We start from the raw sequence: 20,894 nt of genomic DNA, 5'->3' as shown, positions 1-20,894 counted from the left end.
CCGTCCCAACCATGTGGTCCTGCTCACGTATGGCTCACTGATGGAGCACATGCCATCGGTTTCTCCTGCCAGGACGCACGCTCCCCGAGGCCAGGGCCTTAGCTGTCCTCAGGACCCATGGCTCCCGGTAACATTTGTGAGGTGTGAATGGAGACGATCCACACACTTGGAGGGCGATGTGCCTCACAGTGAGCAACAGCTATGGGTGCCAGGCCCCCCATCTCACCCGCTTCTAGAAGGTTCTTTCCAGAAGAGCAGCGTGGCCAGGACGGACACAGGCACAGGCCAACACCCTGCAATCAGAACTCTCAGTCTGAGGCCTGAGTTGGACACATGGATTTTTACATAGAATTTAATATAACCATCAACAGTTCCTCTTCCATTGAACACAGAAGGCTCTGTAAGTTTCTGTACCAAAAATTAGTTATTGTTACCTTCAGTTTTCAATTATTTGTAACAGGTGTCTGTGTATACATATCTTCAATACATTTGCATGTGTATATCTTATATTTCACACTTTTTAACTTTCCATATTAACGGTGCCCTGTTTTCAACATTATTGATGGAATGAATACATAAAACAGGAGATAGTGTTACTTTTTTGTATAATATAGATGTATAATGACTGTAACGTTAGGATTCTAACTAGATTTAAAGTTTTTGAATTAAATTGCAAACGACTCTCAGAAAGTTTAACAGTATAACATTATTACATCCCCACTACTTTGATTAAATATTTGTAGAAAATACTTTCCGTTTGTAGTAAGTTCATCACTGCAGTCATGAATGTGTTAACGTGTTTAGACTGCATTTCCGAACAATTTTACAGTGTGAAAAAGTGAAGCTTCAGCCCAGGACATTCTGACATTTTCAGAGGGCTGGCTCCAAGCTTCGATTATGGGTCCTTGGGTACGGCCAGGATACATCGTGGTCCTTCCAGAACAACCGCCAAGGGCCCCATCCCCTTCCAACCAAGGGCCAGGAGGTGATCATGAAAACATTGCCTGCGTTCACAGTGCAGGAATTAGGGCCCCAAGACCTCAGTTCGCCCAAGACTACCAGCCCCCTGGAGAAAGAAGCACAAGTGGCACTCACTCCCTGACTGCTGGGCCCAAGTCCCCTCCGCGGACAATCACATCCCTCCTGCGGCAGAACACTGAGCTCTGGAGGATTCTAACCCAGGCCAAGCTGGCGGGGGCGGGGGGGGGGGGGGGGTCGGTCCACCCGTCATCAGAGCGGCAAGTGCCTTTCCCATCAAGGTCACTGCCCAGTGTGACTCACCTGCATGACCCTCTACCCAAAACACGCACACTCATGCACGCACATGGCTGTCCTCCACCTGCTTGCCTGGGAAGTGCCAGCATCTCGGAGGTACAGAGATGGGAAACCCAGGGCCTCCATCACAGGCTCCCGTGCTCGGGAGCTACAGAAGGACTCACAGAAGTTTCCAGATGTAGCTGCTTGTTGTAAATGGAAGTGGGGTGTGTGTATGGGCTAGGTGGACTGCTCAAATGTCTGACTGATCTACTCCCTTCCAGTCTATGTTCTGGAACTTTCTGGTCATTGGCCACCTTCTGAAACCTCCATCAAGGACTCTATATGATTGCAGATGGGGGACAGCAGGGCTAGGGTGCCCCCTCCGCTCTCAGAGAGTTTATCAGCATGAAATGAAAACACGTCACACCCGGGGTGGGGGGGTTAGGGGCTGCCACATCGTTCACCTTACAATATTAAGTCTCTGCTCAGATCCCCTGTTAATAGGATTCCTTTAGCCAGCAGATGGATTGCGAATACAGGCGGTTTCATCTACTAAAAGACAGCATAAATCACCATTGAGAAAAGGGAGGCTGCAGGCAGGTTATCACCACACAGCCTTCCCCGTGAAAGGCCCGCTTCGGAGCATTAGTGAAATTAATTCATCTTTCATAAGAGCTTGGAGCCGTCCCGTGATCTATGGTAACAACCAATTTCTCACTACGGGCAAGAGGAAAAAAATGCCTCGGCCCCGATCGACTACACAAATCTGCTTTTTAAAAATGGCCTCACATTATCTGGAGAGCTACTCCCAGAGGCAGCGTTTGGAATTCATGCCAAGCCAAAGGCACCCGTAAATCAACAGAGAAAGTTTTGTTAGTTTTATATGCAGCGGGCTGTAATTATTTGGAATTGCATTATGCCTCCATCGTGGTAATTACGTTTAGATTATCCTTAAGTGGTGGTAATAAAAGAAAGAGAAATCAGTCTTAAACCAATTCCCTCCTGCAAACGTGTTCCAGTAACGCTAAGGGAGCAGCCTGAAGGCACAGCAGGAGGCAGGAGCGGGCGCTGGATCCGCCACTCGCATGCCTTCCGGCCCGTGGGCAGCCAGCGCGACCGTGACGGACACGCTGAGGCAGGCTTCCCGCCAACTGGCCCCTGGTACAGACTCACAGAGCGTGGTAAGAGGTTTGCGGAGCTTCACAAACCTGAAAAAGACCACACTGCTGACAGATGCTGGAAGCGCTCGTGGTTTTTAAAGTGAGATTTCCCTTCTGCTAATTTACCAGGATGAAAAGAAAGATGAGCAACAACTCACTTCTGGAAACGCTCGTGGACTCGTTTGCATGGCCACACGGCGTCAGACCAAATGGACAGGACACAGAGACTATTTCTAACGTAGCAACGTCACACTGTATGGATTAAGGCTGGTGACCCCAGACAGGCCAGGCCCCCGGTATGGGGGTTCCCTCGACCCAGCAACATGCTGCTCACCAGCTGAGAGGGCGGGGTCCACCCAGAGACACCCAAGCTTTTCCTTCCAGACACATTTTCCCCTCTGCCCATGGGTGTGACAGTGTGGTCACCCTGGAGCCAGGTCTGCTGAGCCAGGAGCCAAGTTTCCCCCAAGGGGAGGGAGGCAGCCCCTCACTTCTGCCTCCACAGAACCTTGCTTCTGCCAGCACTTCACAGGGGACAGCGCACCAGCTGCAGGCACCAAAGCAGAGGGGTCGTGCCCCAGCTCCTGGCAGGGCATCTGCCCTTTCTAAGGGGTGTGCTGGGAGGTGGGACACCACAGCAGAGGCCCCCAGACCTGGCCCCAACCCCCCTCCCATGCCAACCTCAGCCTGAGCTTCCTGGCCTCCTTGCCCCAGGCTGCCTGGGCTAGTGGAGTGAAGAGAGTTGTGGGGAGCCTGCAAATTTGCTGGGGCCTAGGGAGTGAGCGCTGCGGATGCCAGGCCTGGAGAAGAGCCTCCAGGCCAGGGGGAGCAGGGAGCCCCTCAGAAGGCGGCCCCCCATCCAGGGAGAGATGACAGCCAGAGCTGCCCGGGGGCTGGGGGGTCGGAATGCCCGAGGATCCTGCGCTGAGAAGTGGCTGCCGGACGTTCTTCCGGAGGAACCCGGAGGTGTCAAGGAAGCCTGACTCCCCACGGAGGCCGACCCACATTGGGTGCCCTGCCTCAGTCTCCTTCTTCCGCCCACTCAGAAAGACACAGTGCCCCTCACAGAAGCCTCTTTGGGGAGCATCATGGTTTGTCACTTACAGACCCTGGGAGCCACCAGTGAGCCCAGCTCTGAGGATGAAGGTGCAGTGAAAGGACATAGAATTATGGAATTACCCAAGAGGGAGGCAAGACCCCAGGGAGACAGGGTGAGTGCCGGGGGTGACGAGGGCCACACAGTGGTGCCTGTTGGGAGCTGGGCCATGAGGGCATGTCCTGGTCCTCGGGGAGCCCGCCTGTGTGTGGGAATGACATCCAGACCTGAGTGGCCTGGAGAAGCACGCACCTTGTGGGGATCGAGCCGAAGCAGGGCTGGCAGTGGGCTCATCTCTTTGCAAACGGTCTCCACAGGGGGCCGGTAAGAGCAGTGAGCTCATCTCCAGGGCATGGGGGGCCTGAAGCCCCAGGTGCTCTTCAGCCTGGAGGCTGCACCAGCCCAGTTGCTGCCTGACTTGTCTCACACGTGCAACAGGTCAGGACTCCATGCAGCAACTAAGGAGAGGCTGCAAGCAAAGACACTGCCTCCAACGCTCCCGCGGCCAGCCATCACACCGTGTGGGCCCATGTCCTGTGCTGCCTGCCTGCCATCATGGGATCTCTCAGCCCCGCCCCGTCCGCCCAGCCTCTGCACTGACCCGGGTGTGGCGGCCTCATGGCCTCCCCGAGTCGGCCCTGCCTTCTCTCCCAGGTGCACGGCCCTTCGTGGTACCTGTGGTCCTCACTGCCCTGTGTGCCCTGCTCCTTGCTGAGGGCCCACTGCCGCCGCCCACTGTGGCTTCCCTCCTGACTGACCCCTACTAGCCTCCTGTCTACCAGGCACCGCCTCCTCTGGGGTACACTTCAGCCCACCCCCAAGTGGGCGTGCGTGTCCCTCCTGGGCTGGGCCTGGACCCCAGGGTGAGGAGGGAAGAGCCAGAGATGACCTGAGTCTCCAGCCCAGTCACCCGTGGCCAGTGGTGCCTCTGGCCAAAACAGAGAGCGTGGAGAGGCGGGCCTGAGAGGGTTGGTGGGCTTCTCACCCAGCAGGGATGGGGTCATTGCGAGGAGAGCCCGAACATGCACAGCCCCATGGGTGTGGCGCTTTCCTTCGGAGAAGATGCCAGAATATCAGAGCCTCTTCCCTGGCCAGTTCAGGGCTGTCCCCAAACCGGCCCAGTGAACCTGCTTAAACTTGCTCTCCTGCTGGGCAGGGGCAGTGTCCGGGACAGGCCGAGATGCCGGCCTCAGCTCTAACTGGGCCCTGAAACTGACTTCTCGGCCCTCGGCATCTCCCAGGAAACTACAGCCCTGTCCTCCTGACGGGACAGAGCCACAGGCCAATGTTCCGGGAGGGTCACCAGGACGCAGTGACCCGGCTGTGCTCATGGAGGGCCGAGAACTGAGGCTTCCAGAGCCTCCCGGCCACGTCCACCCCCAACCTCAGGAGTAGCAGGGGACAGCGGAGGGCAGCAGGCCAGCCCCCTGACACCGTGTCCTTGGCTGGGGACAATGGATGAGGACGCCTCGCCCCAATGTGACAAGAGCACCCATCCTTCATGGAGGCGGCCACAATCCCTTCTCTCCAGGCTCGGGTCATAAAGCAAGTTAATAAAGTTGTGGCCTTGCTGGAAGTCAGCTCTGCGAGCAGGCGGGGCCTCTCTACCACACAGCAGTACTCCAGCAGAAGAGGCTCAGCGGAGCCATCCTTCTTGCAGTTGAGCAGACAGCCTGTCATGGGAGGTGGGCTGCGCGGGCGCGTAAACGCGGCTGTCAGAGGCAGACGCCCAGATTTGCAGTCTCAACAGCCAAGTGCTTCAATCACAGTATCACACCCTACCGTGATTTAACAGACGACAAAAGGGCAGGGCGACCACACCGGATCAACATGTGATCACACAGGATCAGGAGACTCCAAAGATGCTGGTTATAATGTTTACTAAAAATACCAGAATCCAGAATTGTGTGGGCAGTATAATGGCTACATAAAAACAACTATAAAAAATGCACTAAAACCCAAAGGAACTATATCAACGTTTTCTGATTAATTGTGTCTGAGCAGTGGGTAATAAATGATCCCAACTCTTTCCTTAATTTCTGATCTCTGTAGGAAGCAGACACTCCTGCTGGCACATGGGGTGGGCGGCACCCAGCTCCAGGTTTGAGGCTCAAGGCTTCATCTGTGAAACAGCTGGAGCGCCCACTCAAGCACTCTGGGAACATGAAGAAACCGCAGCTGCCACAGCCCCGGCGCATCTCCCCTGCTGGGTTGGGGACCATCACTGGCCGGATGGACAGTCACACCTGAGTCTGCTGGGAGGCCCCCGGAGCTCCAGGCCCCAAGTGAACTGATCATTGTGTTCCTACATCTTTTGGGGAAGGTCCCTTTGCCTGAACACGATAATGAGAAAATTTACTGATTGACGTAATGACAGACAGAGACTCTCTCGGCCCTCACCTAGACACCCCGCATGAACCGCGGAGGCTTTAGGACCTCCAGAAAGACAGAATACTGGAGCGTGACGCAGTCAGATGTGACCCCACCCCGAAGTACGAGGATTTCACATCCAAATTTCACTTCTGAAGTGACCCCTCTGAAAGCGGGTGCATTAGTGAGAGTGGCCGCGGGCTCCTGGGCGTACCTCGGGGAAATAGTCCTGCGGAAACTTCTCTTTCTCGAGCATGGGCGTGCTCTCCAACGTGTCTGAGTAGATCTCTTTGCCAGTGACCTTTTTATACTTCTTAGCTGGAAAAGAAAGGAAGGAGGACATGAATAACTTCGTCACTCGCTCCCTCCAACCAGCTGATGCCGCTGGGTCCCACCAGTGCAGCCCCCTAGGCAGAGGGAGGCCCCAGGAGGAGAACGTGACTCGGGGTGCCAACAGGCAGGCCAGCTGCTCTGGGGATGCCTGTGGCTCGTAAATTCCAGTTCCAGGACCTGGAATCTGACACTCCACTTCATTATCCCCTAAGGGCTTCCAGCCTGCAGATTTACAGGCTAATTGGCATCCTCTGTTAAAACCGTGAATATATTTAAGAGGGCTGCAGAATTACCGTTCACTCATACCCTAATATGAATTTATTTAATAACATCGATTTCCTCCTCACATCCAGCCAACATCACTCATGTCCAGGGAAGAGGAGTTTTTATGTGAGGCGGAGAGAGCAAGCACTCTGGACTCGCGCCCTAGCTGTCTGCCCATCACCTCGCTGGACGTGGCCCCGGGGCTCCAGTGCCCAGGCTGGGGCCACCTCCCTGTCACTGGGCTGAGCCCCTGCAGACAGGGCTTGGTCTAGTTCTCTTCTACAGCCAGTCCTGGGAGTGTTTCTCTTCCCCGCGCCCATTGTGGGGTCTAATGAACCAATGCATAAATCTATTCTTCAAACGCTTGGGGGCCCATGTGGGCGGAGGGCTGCCTGCCTCCTCACAGGACGCTGTGCAGGGAGCTCACAGCACACAGGCCTGCCGAGACTGCTACAGGGAGACCCTGGCCCAGATGGCTGATGGCCTGTTCCCACCACTGCCAGCCCCACATCGCATGTTCCCCTGCTCCTGGGTCAGGGGTGCCTGATCCCAGGGTGAAGTTCCTGGGGTGTTAGGAGGTTCTTGGGGACTGGCTTTGGAACAAATGATGAGTTGTGCATCAGAGTTTCTGCGGGGGGCGGGGGTCATGCTCCACGTCCCACGAGCAGCCTGTATCAGCGTTTCCGGTGCACCATCCACCCCATGGACCCATAACCACGGGCAGAGCAGGCAGGAGACCGGCTGGCAGCCTCCCAGGAAGGACGCCAGGCCCCTCCCACCATTTGTTCGGTGGAGAGCGATCGGCAGGCAAAACCACAGTGCTGGAGGGTGAGGACCTGGAGATGAGTGAGGAGCGCCAGTGTGGCCTGGGCCCAGCCACAGGACACAGAACAGGACGTTCTGGGATTCAGGGAACACAGAACAGGGCACAAGAATGGAGCTGTGCACTCACTGGACCCCTGCTCCTCGGATCTTGCTCCCAAACCATGGAGACGAGTCACACACAACAGGTGCGTCTGGTTCTGAGGCCGGTCCCTCAGACGCCCTCACCAATCTCTATCGCCTCCGAAGGCCCAGGGGGAAGGTGGCTGCTGCCCCAGGCGGGTGGGCACCGGCTTGCGTAAATGAACGAGTGACTACCACGCCGGGATTCCATTCAAAACACCCATTTGTGACTGGAAATGGCGCAGAAGTGTGTTTAATCACGGGAAGCACTTACTGTAACCACCCATCCATCTCTGCAGAAGGACAGCATTTATCAAACATCACCCCACAGCCGCCTTCACACTGAGGAGGTCAGAGAGGGAGTGCCACCTGAGAAGGCCGTTGGCACACCTGCCACCACGGGCCCGTCACGGCCGTGTCCTCCTTCACGAGGCGGACGGACAGCTCACACAGGACAGGGAGCTCACGTCCTGGGAGAGCAGGCCTGCCCCGGCACAAACGGCCACTTGCTCACCCCTTCAATGATGTGGCGATTCCCACGTGGATTCAGCCTGCAGTGCGGGCTCCCAGACTGGCCTCACCCCAATTCCTTCGCATCCACCCCCAGTCTTCTCCAGCTCCCCTCCTCGCTGCTGAGTCCCTGCAAACGTCCTGCTCAAACGTCCCCCTGCAGAGTGGTGTCTCCCTTCTGGGCTCTTCCTGCACCAGTTGGTACCAGGACGTCTCCTGAGCACCGTGGGGCCACAGCCAGGAGCTGAGGACGTGGACAGGAGGCATGGCCACAACCTCCCAGGAGCAGTGAGGACATGGACATGGAACGCAGACATGCAACATACAGATGGACACGAGTGAGGACACAGGACTCAGTCTGGACCTCCAGGGGCACAGGACTAGGGATGGTCTCATCTGGGACAATCTGTGCTGAACCCATAGCATGGGAACACTCCATGAGTGTGGCCGCTAGGAGAGGCCTGGGCCGGGTCTTGATGGAGGAGCCTGGACCAGGCGGGAAGGAGGAAGGAGAACACCTCAGATGGAAGGAAGCCCTGTGGCCAGAGTGTGGAGAAGCCCGAGGGCATGTCCTCTTGGGTGACTGCCCAGGGGAAATGAGCACCTTCAGCAAGAAAGGGGAAGAAGCCCAGAGCCCCCAAGGCAGGGCTGAGCCAGTGGCCTGTTTAGAGGAGTGAGGGGTGGCCCAGGCCCCAGGGGCATCTGTGGAGGGCGAGGGCCAGACGCAGCTCCAGGCCCCCGCAGTGGCTCTGACCTCTGCTCAGTTCTAAGGGGTGCCTCGCAGCCCCCCTCCCCGCCCAGCTTGGCCAGTGACTGGAAGGCGGAGGATCACACACCTACTGCTGTCACCACTCTGGGAGGGGTGGCAGATGTGGCTGACCTCCTGCATGGGGAAGCGCAAGCCGTGGCACCGCTCACACCGCTGAGCAAACGTGGGGCACTCTGCACAGCAAGTTATTTGTCACAAACGAGAGAGTGCCCACACACACCCTCCTTTTTCCAGAGGCCCCCTGCAACTAACAGCCATGGCAAGCCTTGAGTTTCACCTGCACCTGAGAATAAAGAAAAACACTCTTTCTAAACGTCTGCTCTGGTTCCTCGTAGCAAAGTCTAGATCATCACAACAACCTGCCAGGGGGCACCGGCTCATGAGCTACAGAAGGGTGGACGCTCCCAAAACGGACAGCCCCGGGGCAGACATCCAGAGGGCAGACGCCCCCAGGATGGATACCCCCCAGGACGACATCCACAGGGCAGCTGCCCCCAGGATGGACACCCCCAGGACAGACATCCACAGGGCAGACACCCCCAGGATGGATACCCCCCAGGACAGACATCCACAGGGCAGATGCCCCCAGGATGGATAGCCCCAGGACAGACATCCACAGGACAGACACCCCAAGGATGGGTGCCCACAGCCCTCAACGAGCCAGGCTTGTGTAGGTGCAGAGAGACCAGCAGAGCGTTATTACGGGACAGCAGTGGCTGCAGAGCAGGGCCTGCTGTGTTCCTGTAAACGAAGAGTGGGGCGGAGAGACTGCTGCAGGAAGGTGACCTGCTTGGAGGAAAACCCGTCCACCCTGAGCAAAGAGGACAGGACCAGGGGAGGGTGCCACCTTGCTTACTGCAAATAGTTTTTGGAGAGGAGGCCTCTGTTCTTTGTTAAAAAGTAGACTTTATTTTCCAGAAGAGTTTTGGAATTACAGAAAATTGAGCAGAAAGCACAGAGCTGCATTACCCCACCCTTCCCGACAGTCTCCCGTCACTGACGTCTTGCATCAGTGTGGCACACTGATAATCAACGAGACAATAGTGATACACCATCAGTCACTAAAGTTGATACTTTACATCAGGGTTCACTGTTGCTCTCGTATATTCTACAGGTTTTGACAAATGCTCAATGACATGGGTCCACCATTGCAGGATCACACAGCACAGTTTCCCTGCCCTCAAATCCTCTGTGCTGCCCCCAACCTCTGTCAACCACTGATCTTTTTATTGTCGCTACTGTTTTACATTTCCCCAAATGTCATATTGTTGGCAACATATTACATGCAGCCTTTTCCGACTGGCTTCTTTCACTGAGCAATATACACTGGAGCTTCTTCCATGTCTTTTTGCAGCTTTATAGCTCATTTCGTTTTACTGCTGAATAATATTCCATTGAATGGATGTACCACAGCTTGTTTATTCATCCACCTATGAAAGACAGATTCTGGTTGCTTCTAGTTTTTGGTAATTATGAATAAAAGATACTATAAACATTTCTGTACAAGTTTTTGTGTGGACATAAGTTTTCAACTCATTTGGGTAAATACCAAAGGATGTGATTGCTGGATTATATGGTAAGAATGTGTATGTTTAGCTTTGTAAGAAACCACCAAATCATCTTCCAAAGCGGCTGCACCATTTTGCATTCCCACCAGCAACGAATGAGAGTTTCTGTTGCTCCGCATCCTCCCCAGCATTTGGTGCTGTCAATTTTTCAGATTTTGGCCATTTTAATGGGTGTGCAGTGGTATCTCATTGTTGTTTCAATTTGCAATTCCCTAATGACATATGATGTTGAGCATCTTTTCATATGTTTAGTTGCCATGTGTATATCTTTTTGGATGAGGTGTGTGTTTAAATCATCGGCTCACTTGTTAATTGGGTTTTCTTATTGTTGAGTTTTAAGAGTTCTTTGTAATTCTGGATGACAGTCCTTTATCAGATATCTTTTGCAAATATTTTCTCCCAGTCTGCGGCTTATCTTTTCATTCTCTTAACAGTGTCTTTTGTAGAGCATAAGTTTTTAATTTTAACAATGTCCAACTTACCAGTTTTTTCTTTCACAGATTATGCTTTTTGCGTTGTATCTAAAAAGTCAACGCTAAACCCAGGGCACCTACATTTTCTCCTATGTTATCTTCTAGGAGTTTTATGTTTTACATTTAGATCCATGATTCATTTTTAGTTAATTTTTGTGAATGGTGGATACAAAAAGAAAAAAAAGGAAGATTGACAGCAGATGTTAGCTAAAGGCAAATCTTCCTCAGCAAAGAAAAAAAGATCAGTTGGCTTTATGGGAGTCTACTTCTGGGATCTCTCTTCCATTTCACCGATCTATTTGTCTGTTCTTCCACCAATACCATACTGTCTTGATTACTGAAGCTTCTTAGTCAAGTCTTGAAGTCAGGTGGTGTCAGTCATCCAGCTTTTTTCTTCTTCTATATTGAGTGGCTATTCTTGGTCTTTTGCCTCTCTATATAAACTTTAGAATCATTTTGTCGATATCCACAAAATAACTTGCCAGGATTTTGAATGGGATTGTACTGAATCTACAGATCAAGTTGGAAAGAACTTACATCTTGACAAAATTGAGTCTTCCCACCTATGAACATGGAACATCTTCCTATTATTTAGTTCTTCTTTGATTTCTTTCATCAGAATTTTGAATTTTTCCTCATACAGATCACGTGCATATTTTGTTAGATCTATTTGTAAGTACTTCTTTTGTGTGTGCGCTAATGTAAATGGTATTGTGTTTTTAATTTCAACTTCCCCTAGTCCATTGCTGGTATGCAGGAAAGCCATTGGCTTTTGTATAGTAAGCTTGTATCCTGCAACCTGGTTTATTAGTATCGGTTTTTGTTGTTGATTTCTTGGGATTTTCTACATAGATAATCATGTCATCTGAGAACGACAGTCTCCTCCCATCAAAAGCCTTTTCTTTGCTTACTGCATTAGTCAAGATTTCCAATAATGATGTTGAAGAGAAACAGGGAGAGGGGACGTCCTTACCTTGTTACTGACTTTAAGAGGAAAGGCATCTAGTCTCTATTCAGTATAACGTTAGCTGCAGCTTTTGTAGGTGCTCTTTACCAAGTTGAGGAAGTTCCTCTCTAGTCCTAGTTTGCTCAGAGTTCTTATTATAAGAAGGTGTTGGATTTTGTCAAATGCTTTTTCAACATCTATTGACATGATCATGTGACTTTTCCTCTTTAGCATATTGACGTGATGGATTACATTAATTGACTTTTGAATTCTGAGACCTGCACACCTGGAATAAATCTGAATTGGTCATTCTGTATAATTCTCATACATTGTTGGATTTGAGTTGCTAATATTATGTTGAGGATTTTTGCCTTTTATGTTTATAAGAGATACTGGTCTACTGGTCTATAGTTTTCCTTTTTTATAATATCTTTGTCTGGTTTTGGTATTAGGGTAATCCTGGCCTCATCGAATGAATTAGGAAGTGTTCCTTCTGCTTTTATTTTCTGGAAGAGATTGTAGAGAATTAGTATAATTTCTTCCTTAAATGTTTGGTGGAATTCACCAGTGAAACCATCTGAGCCTGATGCTTTTTTTAGAAGGCTATTAATTATGGATTGAATTTCTTCTAATAGATAAAGACCTACCCAGATTATCTAGTCCTCCTTGCATGAACTTGGGTAGACTGTATCTTTCAAGGAATTGGGCCATCTAAGTTATCAAATTTATAGGCACAGACTTGTTCATAATATACTTTTATTGTCCTTTTAATGTCCACAGGATCAGTAGCGGTGGCCCCTCTCTCATATCTAATATTAGTAATTTGTGTCTTCTTTTTTTCTTGGTTAGCTTGGCTAAAGGTTTATCAGTTTTATTGACCTTTTCAAAGGACCAGCTTTTGATTTCATTAGTTTTCTCTACTGAGTTGCTGTTTTCAATTTCATTGATTTATGCTCTAATTTTTATTATTTCTTTTCTTGTGCTTACTTTGGATTTAATGTGCTCTTCAGGTTTCCTAAGGCAGAAGCTTACATTATTGATTTTATCTTACCTCTTCTGATTTATGTATTTGATGCTGTAAATGCACCGCTTTTGCTACACCCCACACATTTTGATAATTGTATCATTTTCATTCAGTTCAATATATGTTTAAATTTCTCTGAGACTTCTTGACTCATGTGTTATTAAGAAGTGTGTTGTTTTATATCCAAGCTTTCTGTTATTGATTTCTAGTTTAATTCCATTGTACTCCGAGAGTATACTTTGCGTGATTTCTATTCTTTTAAATTTGTGAAGATGTGTGTTACGGCCCAGAATGTGGTCTATCTTGGTGAATGTTCCACTTGAGCTTCAGAAGAAGGTGCACTCTGCTGTTGTTGGATGAGGTGGTCTATGTCAATTAGATCCAGTTGATTGATGATGAAGTTGAGTTCAACTACATCCTTATTGATTTTCTGTCAGCTGGGTCTGTCCATTTCTGACAGGGGGTGTTGAGGTCTCCAACTCTAACAGCGCATCCATCTATGTCTTCTTGCAGTTTTACCAGTGTTTGCCTCATGTATTTTGATGCTCTGTTGTTAGGTGCATACAAGTTAAGGATTGTTATGTCTTCTTAGAGAATTGACCCTTTTATCATTATTTAATGGCTTTCTTTATCCCTGATAACTTTCTGTGCTTTGAAATCTGCTTTATCTGAAACTAATATTGCCACTCTAACTTTTTTTGATTAGTGTTAACAGTGTATATCTCTTTCCATCCACTTACTTTTAATCTTTATGTGTCTATATATTTTAAGTGGGTTTCTAGTGGACAACACACAGTTGGGTATTTTTTTTGAATCACTATGACAGTCTCTTTTGTGTATTTAGGCCACTCACATTTAAAGTGATTGTTGATACAGCTGGAGCTAATACCTTCCTATTTGTAACTTTTCTAATTATTGTCTTTGTTCTTTGTTGCTTTGTTGTCTTCCCCTCTTTTCTGCCTTCTCTGGTTTAATTGAGCATTATATATAATTCTATTTTCTCTCTACTTGCAGTGTATCAATTATACTTCATTGAAAAATTTTTTAGTGCTTGCCTTGGAGTTTGCAATACACATTTACAACTAACCCAAGTCCACTTTCAAATAGCACTACATTCCTTCAGAGACAGCGCAGGTTCCTTAGAACAGAGCATTCCCAACTCCCCCTCCTATCCCTTATAACATTTCTGTCCTTCATTTCACTGATCCATAAGCAACAGTCACCCAACACATTGTTGTTCTTAATACTGTGAACAAAAGTTATCTGTTAGATCAATTAAGAATAAGAAAAATAGGGGCCAGCCTGGTGGCACAGCACTTAAGTTCGTGCTTTCCACTTCAGCAGCCCGGGGTTCGCTGGTTTGGATCCCAGGTGTGGACCTAGCACCATTTGTCAAGCCATGCTGTGGCGGGCGTCCCACATGTAGAGGAAGATGGGCACAATGTTAGCTCAGGGCCAGTCTTCCTCAGCAAAAAGAGGAGAGTTGGGGGCAGATGTTAGCTCAGGGCTAATCTTCCTCAGAAAAAAAAAAAAGAAGAAAATATTTTATCTTTATTTATTCCTACTCTAACAATCTTTATTTATGTAGAGCCAACTTTCTGACCTATACCATCTTCCTTCTGTCATAGAACTTCTAACAAAGAACTTCTTTCAGCAAATCTATGGGAAACAAATTTCCTCAACTTTTGTTTGAGAAAGTCTTTATTTCTCCTTCACTTTTGAAGGACAACTTTGCTGGATACAGAATTCTAGGTTGGTGGGGGTTTTCCCCCCAACAATTTAAATATTTCACACCATCTTCCTTACTTTCATGATTTCTGAAGAGAAGGTGGATATAATTCTTATCCCTGTTCCTTTACAGGGAAGGGATGTCGTGTCCCCCTGCCCACCTCCCCAGCTTCTTTCAAGATTTTCTCTTCATCTTCGGTTTTCTGCAGTTTGCATACAATGTGCTTAGGTATAGATTGTTTCGTTTTTATCCTGCTTGATGTTCTCTGAGCTTCCAAGATCCGTAGTTTGGTGTCAATTATTAATTTTGGGAAATTCCTGGCCATCATTACTCCCAGTATTTCTCCCGCTGCTCCCCCTCCCGCTTTTCCTGTTGGCATCCCGTTGCGCACATGCTACTGCTTTGTAGCCGTCCCACAGTTCTTAGACGTTTTGTTCTTTTTCGTTTTTCCTCTTTGCTTCTCAATTTGGAAGATTTTTAACAACCTATTTTCTAGTTCACTGATTCTTTCTTTAGCAATGTCCAGTCTGACGAGTCCATCGAAGGCATTCTCCATTTCTGTTACATTGTTTTTGATTTCTAGTTTTTCCTTTTGCTTCTTTCTTAGTTTCTATGGTTCCTCTTAAGTTACCCGTCTGTTCTTTCATGCTATCCACTTTTTCCATTACAGTCCTTAGCATATTAATCACGGTTATTTTAAATTCCTAGTCTGAAAATTCCAAATCTCTGCCACATTCCAGTCTGGTCCTGACGCATACTTTCTCTCCAGATCATGTTTCTGCCTCTTAGCATGGCTTGTAATTTTTTCTTGAAAGCAGAACATGAACAATTGGGTAAAAAGGGCTGAGGTAGCGAGGAGTTCCGTGCAAGGCTTCATGCTTACCTGGCGAGCAGCTGGGCTGCGTCCACTGCAGGAGTTGGAGGCTAAAGCATCCTCCAGTGTCCGTGTTCTTGTGAGACTCCTTCTCCAGCGGAGTCTGAGCTCTGCAGGGCTTTCCATCCCAACAGCTCGACGCCACGATGTGGTGGAGTTTGGGTGGAGGAAAACATTCTACATTAGGTAGAATGATTAGGTCTCGACCTTTCACTTAGCATGTGCCCTGGGCTGTGACTGTCACGCACGCTTCTCAGTACCCCATGTCAGTGCGACAGAAGACTTGGGGTGCTGGAGTTTCCTCTTCCCTCCCTCCTCGGTTAGGCCCAGGCAGGACCCCAGTGGGTGGGGCTCTGGTGAGTGGTCTCCCTTGAGGGCAGGCCTTTATGAACAGGACGTGCTAGGCATATTTCTAAACAGCTCCTCTCCCCTCTGCCAGGAGCACAAGCGGCTTTTTCTCTGATCTTCACCACGAGCACATGGTGGGGCTCCTGCAGGCAACTCGCGAAAGTGTGGGGCCCCACAGCTGGGGCCCGGGAATCTCTCTCAGGCTAGTCCTCACCCGGCCTCCAGCGTGGGGTCAACACCCTTTGGCTGTTCCTGGCAGGGCAGCTCCAGCAGCAGCCTCTGCTCCCGGTCAGCTCCGACTCTCTGGGGAGGCCCGTCTTCTCTCCAGTCCTGCGGGCAGTGGCATGCCCTGTGGCCTCGCTCCTCGGGGGGCTCTAAGAAGAGTTGCCTACGTTCAGTATGTTTGGCTTTTTTCTCGCGAGGATGTTGAGCCATGACTTCCGAGCTCTTCACATGCTGGATGGGAGCCTGGAAGTCCCTCTCACCCCTTTCACCTTTACCTTTTGGGAGTCCTTAAATTTCTAACTAGATACTTATTCGCTAAAATTCAGGCTATTTCTTTTTAAAAAGTTTATTCAAACTTTTCACAAATTCTGGATTGCTTTTGCTGTAACTCAATTCAAGGCAGGAGAGCGAGCCTCCAAGAGCAGGGGGCAGGCGGCCGAGCCCCGCACCACACGCCCGTGCCGCAGGACGGCAGGAACACCACGTCCCGGACCACTGCGAGAGCTGTCAGGACTGACGCATACCCCTGCTGGGCGCGAGCGCTCAGTACCTGTCCACTGTCCGTCATTGTCACACTCCTTGTCACTGATACTGTGGAGGCCCCTGGGTAAAGTTTTGCTGGAGTCAAACGTATGTCTAACATACAGTTTTAAACAAACCATAGGCGAGCCAGGTACTTATGACTGATCTGATTTAGTAATAAGATATGTATGCAAAGGATTACTCACAAAAGGAGAAGTCCAATGGATCTGGGGCGAGCTCAAGCTCCAGGCACAGCCTTCCTGGAAGGGGAGCCCTGGCCTGCTCCAGCTTCCCCTGGAACACGCTGTGTTTGAACATGTCCCCTCTGCTCACGGTCACTCTCAGTTCCATTGCTTGAGGACACAACACACTGATGTCCAGTGTTTATTAAGATCGTGGGAAGAGCAGCCTCTGGCCCGTCTCCTGCCAAGTCCACCTGACTATTCCACCAAGTTCCTCAGTGGGAAGCCAGGTGCTCATGTTTAACGGTACGTGAAGGATCCCCAGGTAACAGGCCAGCGAGAAGTCCCCTGCTGGCTGGGATCCTGTTTTCAACATTGATGGAATCACTACTCAAGCAATTTGGAGAAGACTCTGCTTCTCCATTCCGCAAGAGGTGATCTGTCTCCAAGCGAGAAAGATAATGAATCTGAACACAGTGACATAATCAGTTGCTCTCCACAGTTATTACAACTTTAATGACATTTCAAATTAATGTGATCTGGCTCAGCAGCCCAAATGGAGCTCACAGGAATTCACACGTAACATGAAGAGACGATCTCCAACGGAAGAGAAACACACGAGCACCCTGCAGACTGGGCGGGCAGGGACGGAAACTCCTCAGATGTGGGGTGACAGACTTGAATGCCCCAGGCAAAGACGAAGGCTGTGTCATCGGGAGCATCTGAGAGCAAATCTTCTCAGTACAGACACGCAGGTTTGCCCATTTAATATGGGACAACATTTTCTGCCCCAAACACCCTCTCGTCTGCTTACTTTTGAAATAAGCCATCCTCCCATTCTGTTTTCTATTTTCTCACATTTGATAGGGACACAGACACAAAACCATTTCCTTCTCCTCGTAACTTGATCACGGGACGGCCTGAGCTTGGCCTGGAGCAGGAGAGCTGGCAAGGGCGCGGCAGTGGGAAGTCCCCGGGGCAGATCCCTGGTTAGTGACTGCCGGCAAGTGACTCAATTAAACCCAGCCCACACTGGCCCTCCCACAGGGGCACTGGGCAGAAGGGACCAGAAGAGGCCAGGCCACCGAGCAGAGCGTGGGGGCCTACCACCAAGGGACAGCATGGAGTCTTACCTTTAAAGTCAAATTGGTAGATGTTTTTTAAGGATTCGTGCAGAAAATAAAAGCTTCCTAGTGCCTGTAGAGCAAAAAGAGAAATCGAGTGAGCCGGGCCTGGGACACCTCTAAAGCCATGTAAGCAGCGAATAAAAAGCTCTTTTCAACTAGAATAAGGGTTTTAACTGCTTGTAACTTAATCACAGTCCCTCAGACTCGAGATGTTAACCACAGCACCTACTGACACCCAAACACCTGGAGCTCAAGCCGTGGGGCCAACCGCGCAGTCGGCCCTCCCTCCCACAGACGCACGACCAGCACTGTCCACCTCTGCCGGGAGGGCTCGGACCCTCAGCTCTGCCATAGGCCGTCTGGCCGTCCCTGCTCCACCCATGGCCCGCACCAGAGCCACCACATGCTGGTCTCTGCCCTGTCCTTCCCTCCCTCTCACCTCCTCGTCTTTCAGGACTGAGTTGCATCATCATGTCCTGGGGAGCGAGCCAGGCCTGCCCCTCCAGGGACTAACTGGACAAGCAGCCATGGAGTGCCTGCCTGGGGCCAGGAGCTACTCTGGGTGTGGAGGTCCAGTCCTGCTTTCCCCATCCAGGAAAAGGCAAAACTGCACGGGCCGGGCTGGGCTGGGAAGGGCCACCAAAGGAGGGTGCATAGGACACCTGACCCTAAAAGTTACTTGTTTATCTGAAATTTAAACTGAACTTCGTGTTTTTCGTGTGTGTATGTGTGTATATATATATATATATACACATAAAGATTTCTGTGTGTATTCATGTCTATATAGAGACATATGTGTGTACGTGTATATATATATTTTTTTCTTTTGCTACATCTGACAACCCCAACAAGGGACCTAGGGAACTTTCGAGCGATAAACATACTCTACCACAGGACTGTGGCGGTGAGTACAAAATGATGCATTTGTTAAAACCCACTGAATGATGCCCTCAAAAAGATGACTATTACTGTCTGTGGATTAGACCTTTATAGCTCAGATCTGACAGACCAACGAGCCCTCCTCTCGTGGAGCTCACATCCCAGTGGCCAAGACACACTCCTGGGGCAGGTGGTGATGCTTGACAAAGTGGAGAAAGAGGGACCGAGGGAGATGGTGGACAGAGCTGCCGAGCAGAGGAGCCCGCTGTGACCAAGGGCAGTCAGGGAAGAGCACACAGGGCCTGCCTGGAGGGGAAAGACGTCGAGCCACTGCGGGCGTTTGTAATCCCAACTTTTCATCTTGAAAAGTGTCAAGTCTACAGCTGAAAGAGCAGGACAATGACGTGAGGGCCCCTCACCCAGATTCCCAGCTGCCAGCACTGGCACGCACACTCCATCTTTCTGTGTCTGAGTGCACACGCACACACACATGCACGCACACACATACACACACGCTGTTTTTGGTGGAACCACGTGAAAGTAGCTGCCGACCCCATGACCCTTCACGCCTGAACACTTCTGCGTGGATCTCTGGAAGAACCTTCTTGTGCGTGACCACACAACTGTGGTCTCGATGAAGAAAACCAGCAGTGATGCCAAAGATCACCAGTGCCCAAGCACAAGTTCAAGTTCCCGAACTCGCTGCCAGTGTCCTTTACGCGCCCCCCAACCTCGGCCTGGAGCTTGGAGGGAGTGGCTGGCTTCTGGGTGCAAGGCTGCCTGGTGGGTGTGGGGGGAGGGGCTGCAGGGCAGGAGGGAGCCCAGAGAAGTGGGGGCGGTGGGGGGGTGGCCGCCTCGGGGGTGCTCTGGACTGCTGGCGGCAGGACAAGGGAGGCCGAGGTTGCGGTGACTCGGGACCGGTCCCTTTTGGCGCCTCACAGCCCCTGGACATCCCAGCCAGCTCTGCAGCGCCAGGTAAGGACGCGCACCTGCACCGCCCTGCCTGCCTCTGTCTCCACACACAGGAAGAGGCAGGAGCCTCTGTCCCCCTCCTGCCCGGGAAGCTGGCTGGTGACCAACCCAGGGGTGTGATGAGCTGACCACAAGAGAATGTGGGTCTCGGCCTCCTTCCCTGGAATCTGGGCCTCACTGAAAGGCAGTTCCGACCCACATGCTGGGGCAGAGCCATCCACGGCGTTTACCTCCTTAGGTGTCACTGACAAGGCGAGTCAGCAACACAGGGAGAGAAAGCTTTCCAGATCTCATAATCCCAGGAGAGGGGAAACCCTCCACGACAGGGCCCCCACCACGTGTCCCAGGCCTTGCTGGGACCCTGGCTGCAAAGGTCCGAGACTGTCCCCGTGCTGTGCCCCTGAGCAAAGACAGCTCGACACAGTGCAATGCACCCCCACAAAGCCACTGAGTCAGCGTCACCATGAGGGAGCAACACGTGTGCAGCTGTGTCTGGGTTTTACAAGAGGTGGGTTATGGAGTTAGATCAATTTTCATCCTTCTGACAGCCACCCACCTGCTCCCACATTTGAAAATAAGCATTTCGGGGCCGGCCCCGTGGCTGAGTGGTTAAGTTCCTGACTCTGCTTCAGCCACCCAGGGTTCGTGGGTTCAGATCCTGGGCATGGACTTAGCACTGCTCACCAAGCCATGCTGAGGCAGCGTCCCACACAGAAGAACTAGAAGAACCTTCAACTAGGATATACAACTAGGCACTGGGGCGCTTTGGGGAGAAGAAAAAAAAAGAGGAAGACTGGCAATACATGTTAGCTCAGGGCCAATCTTCCTCAACAACAAAAAAGCCTATCTTTAAAAAATAAATAAATAAAAAAGAAAAAATAATAAATATTTCATCATGCAAGCAAAGCTAAATTTACTATTATGTGGAATTCAGATGGAAAAGAGGCATTTCAATAATTATAAATAAAAAACAATGTATTAGAATCAATCAACTCTTGCCTCAAAAACTACTAAGTCATTCTCATGTGGGCACGGGCTAGGGCACGCTTTCCCAGGACGGCAATACGACCCTGGAGGACCACCAACCAGGGCAGGGTCCGCAGCCTCTCCAGCAGGGGACACTCCTCTGCCTTTGTATTACAGCCTGCACGCGTGCACACAAACGCACACAGAGCCTGCCTTTGTACTATACCTCAGGCACAGGCACATGTCCACACGCACACGCACACACACAGTCTGCCTTTGTATTACAGCACACACACGCAGTCTGCCTCTGTATTACAGCACACACACATAGTCTGCCTTTGTATTACAGCACACA

General features: G+C 50.5%; 1 protein-coding gene across 2 annotated transcripts in view; it reads right to left on the bottom strand.

Annotated features, from left to right (window-relative positions):
* Positions 1–20,894, bottom strand: part of INPP5A (inositol polyphosphate-5-phosphatase A) — a 226,732-nt gene that overhangs the window by 66,000 nt on the left and 139,838 nt on the right. For both annotated transcript variants that reach the window (XM_046652236.1, XM_046652237.1), the window contains exons 5-6: positions 17,729–17,792; positions 6,098–6,201 (exon numbers count right to left, since the gene is read on the bottom strand). In XM_046652236.1, coding sequence (XP_046508192.1) covers positions 6,098–6,201; positions 17,729–17,792 — 168 coding nt within the window. The remainder of the gene's footprint in view (positions 1–6,097; positions 6,202–17,728; positions 17,793–20,894) is intronic.

Source organism: Equus quagga, chromosome 2, assembly GCF_021613505.1.
Source record: "Equus quagga isolate Etosha38 chromosome 2, UCLA_HA_Equagga_1.0, whole genome shotgun sequence".
NCBI classification, from domain to species: domain Eukaryota; kingdom Metazoa; phylum Chordata; class Mammalia; order Perissodactyla; family Equidae; genus Equus; species Equus quagga.
The sequence above is the reverse complement of the archived record's forward strand: the minus strand, read 5'-3'. Positions and strand labels throughout refer to the sequence as shown.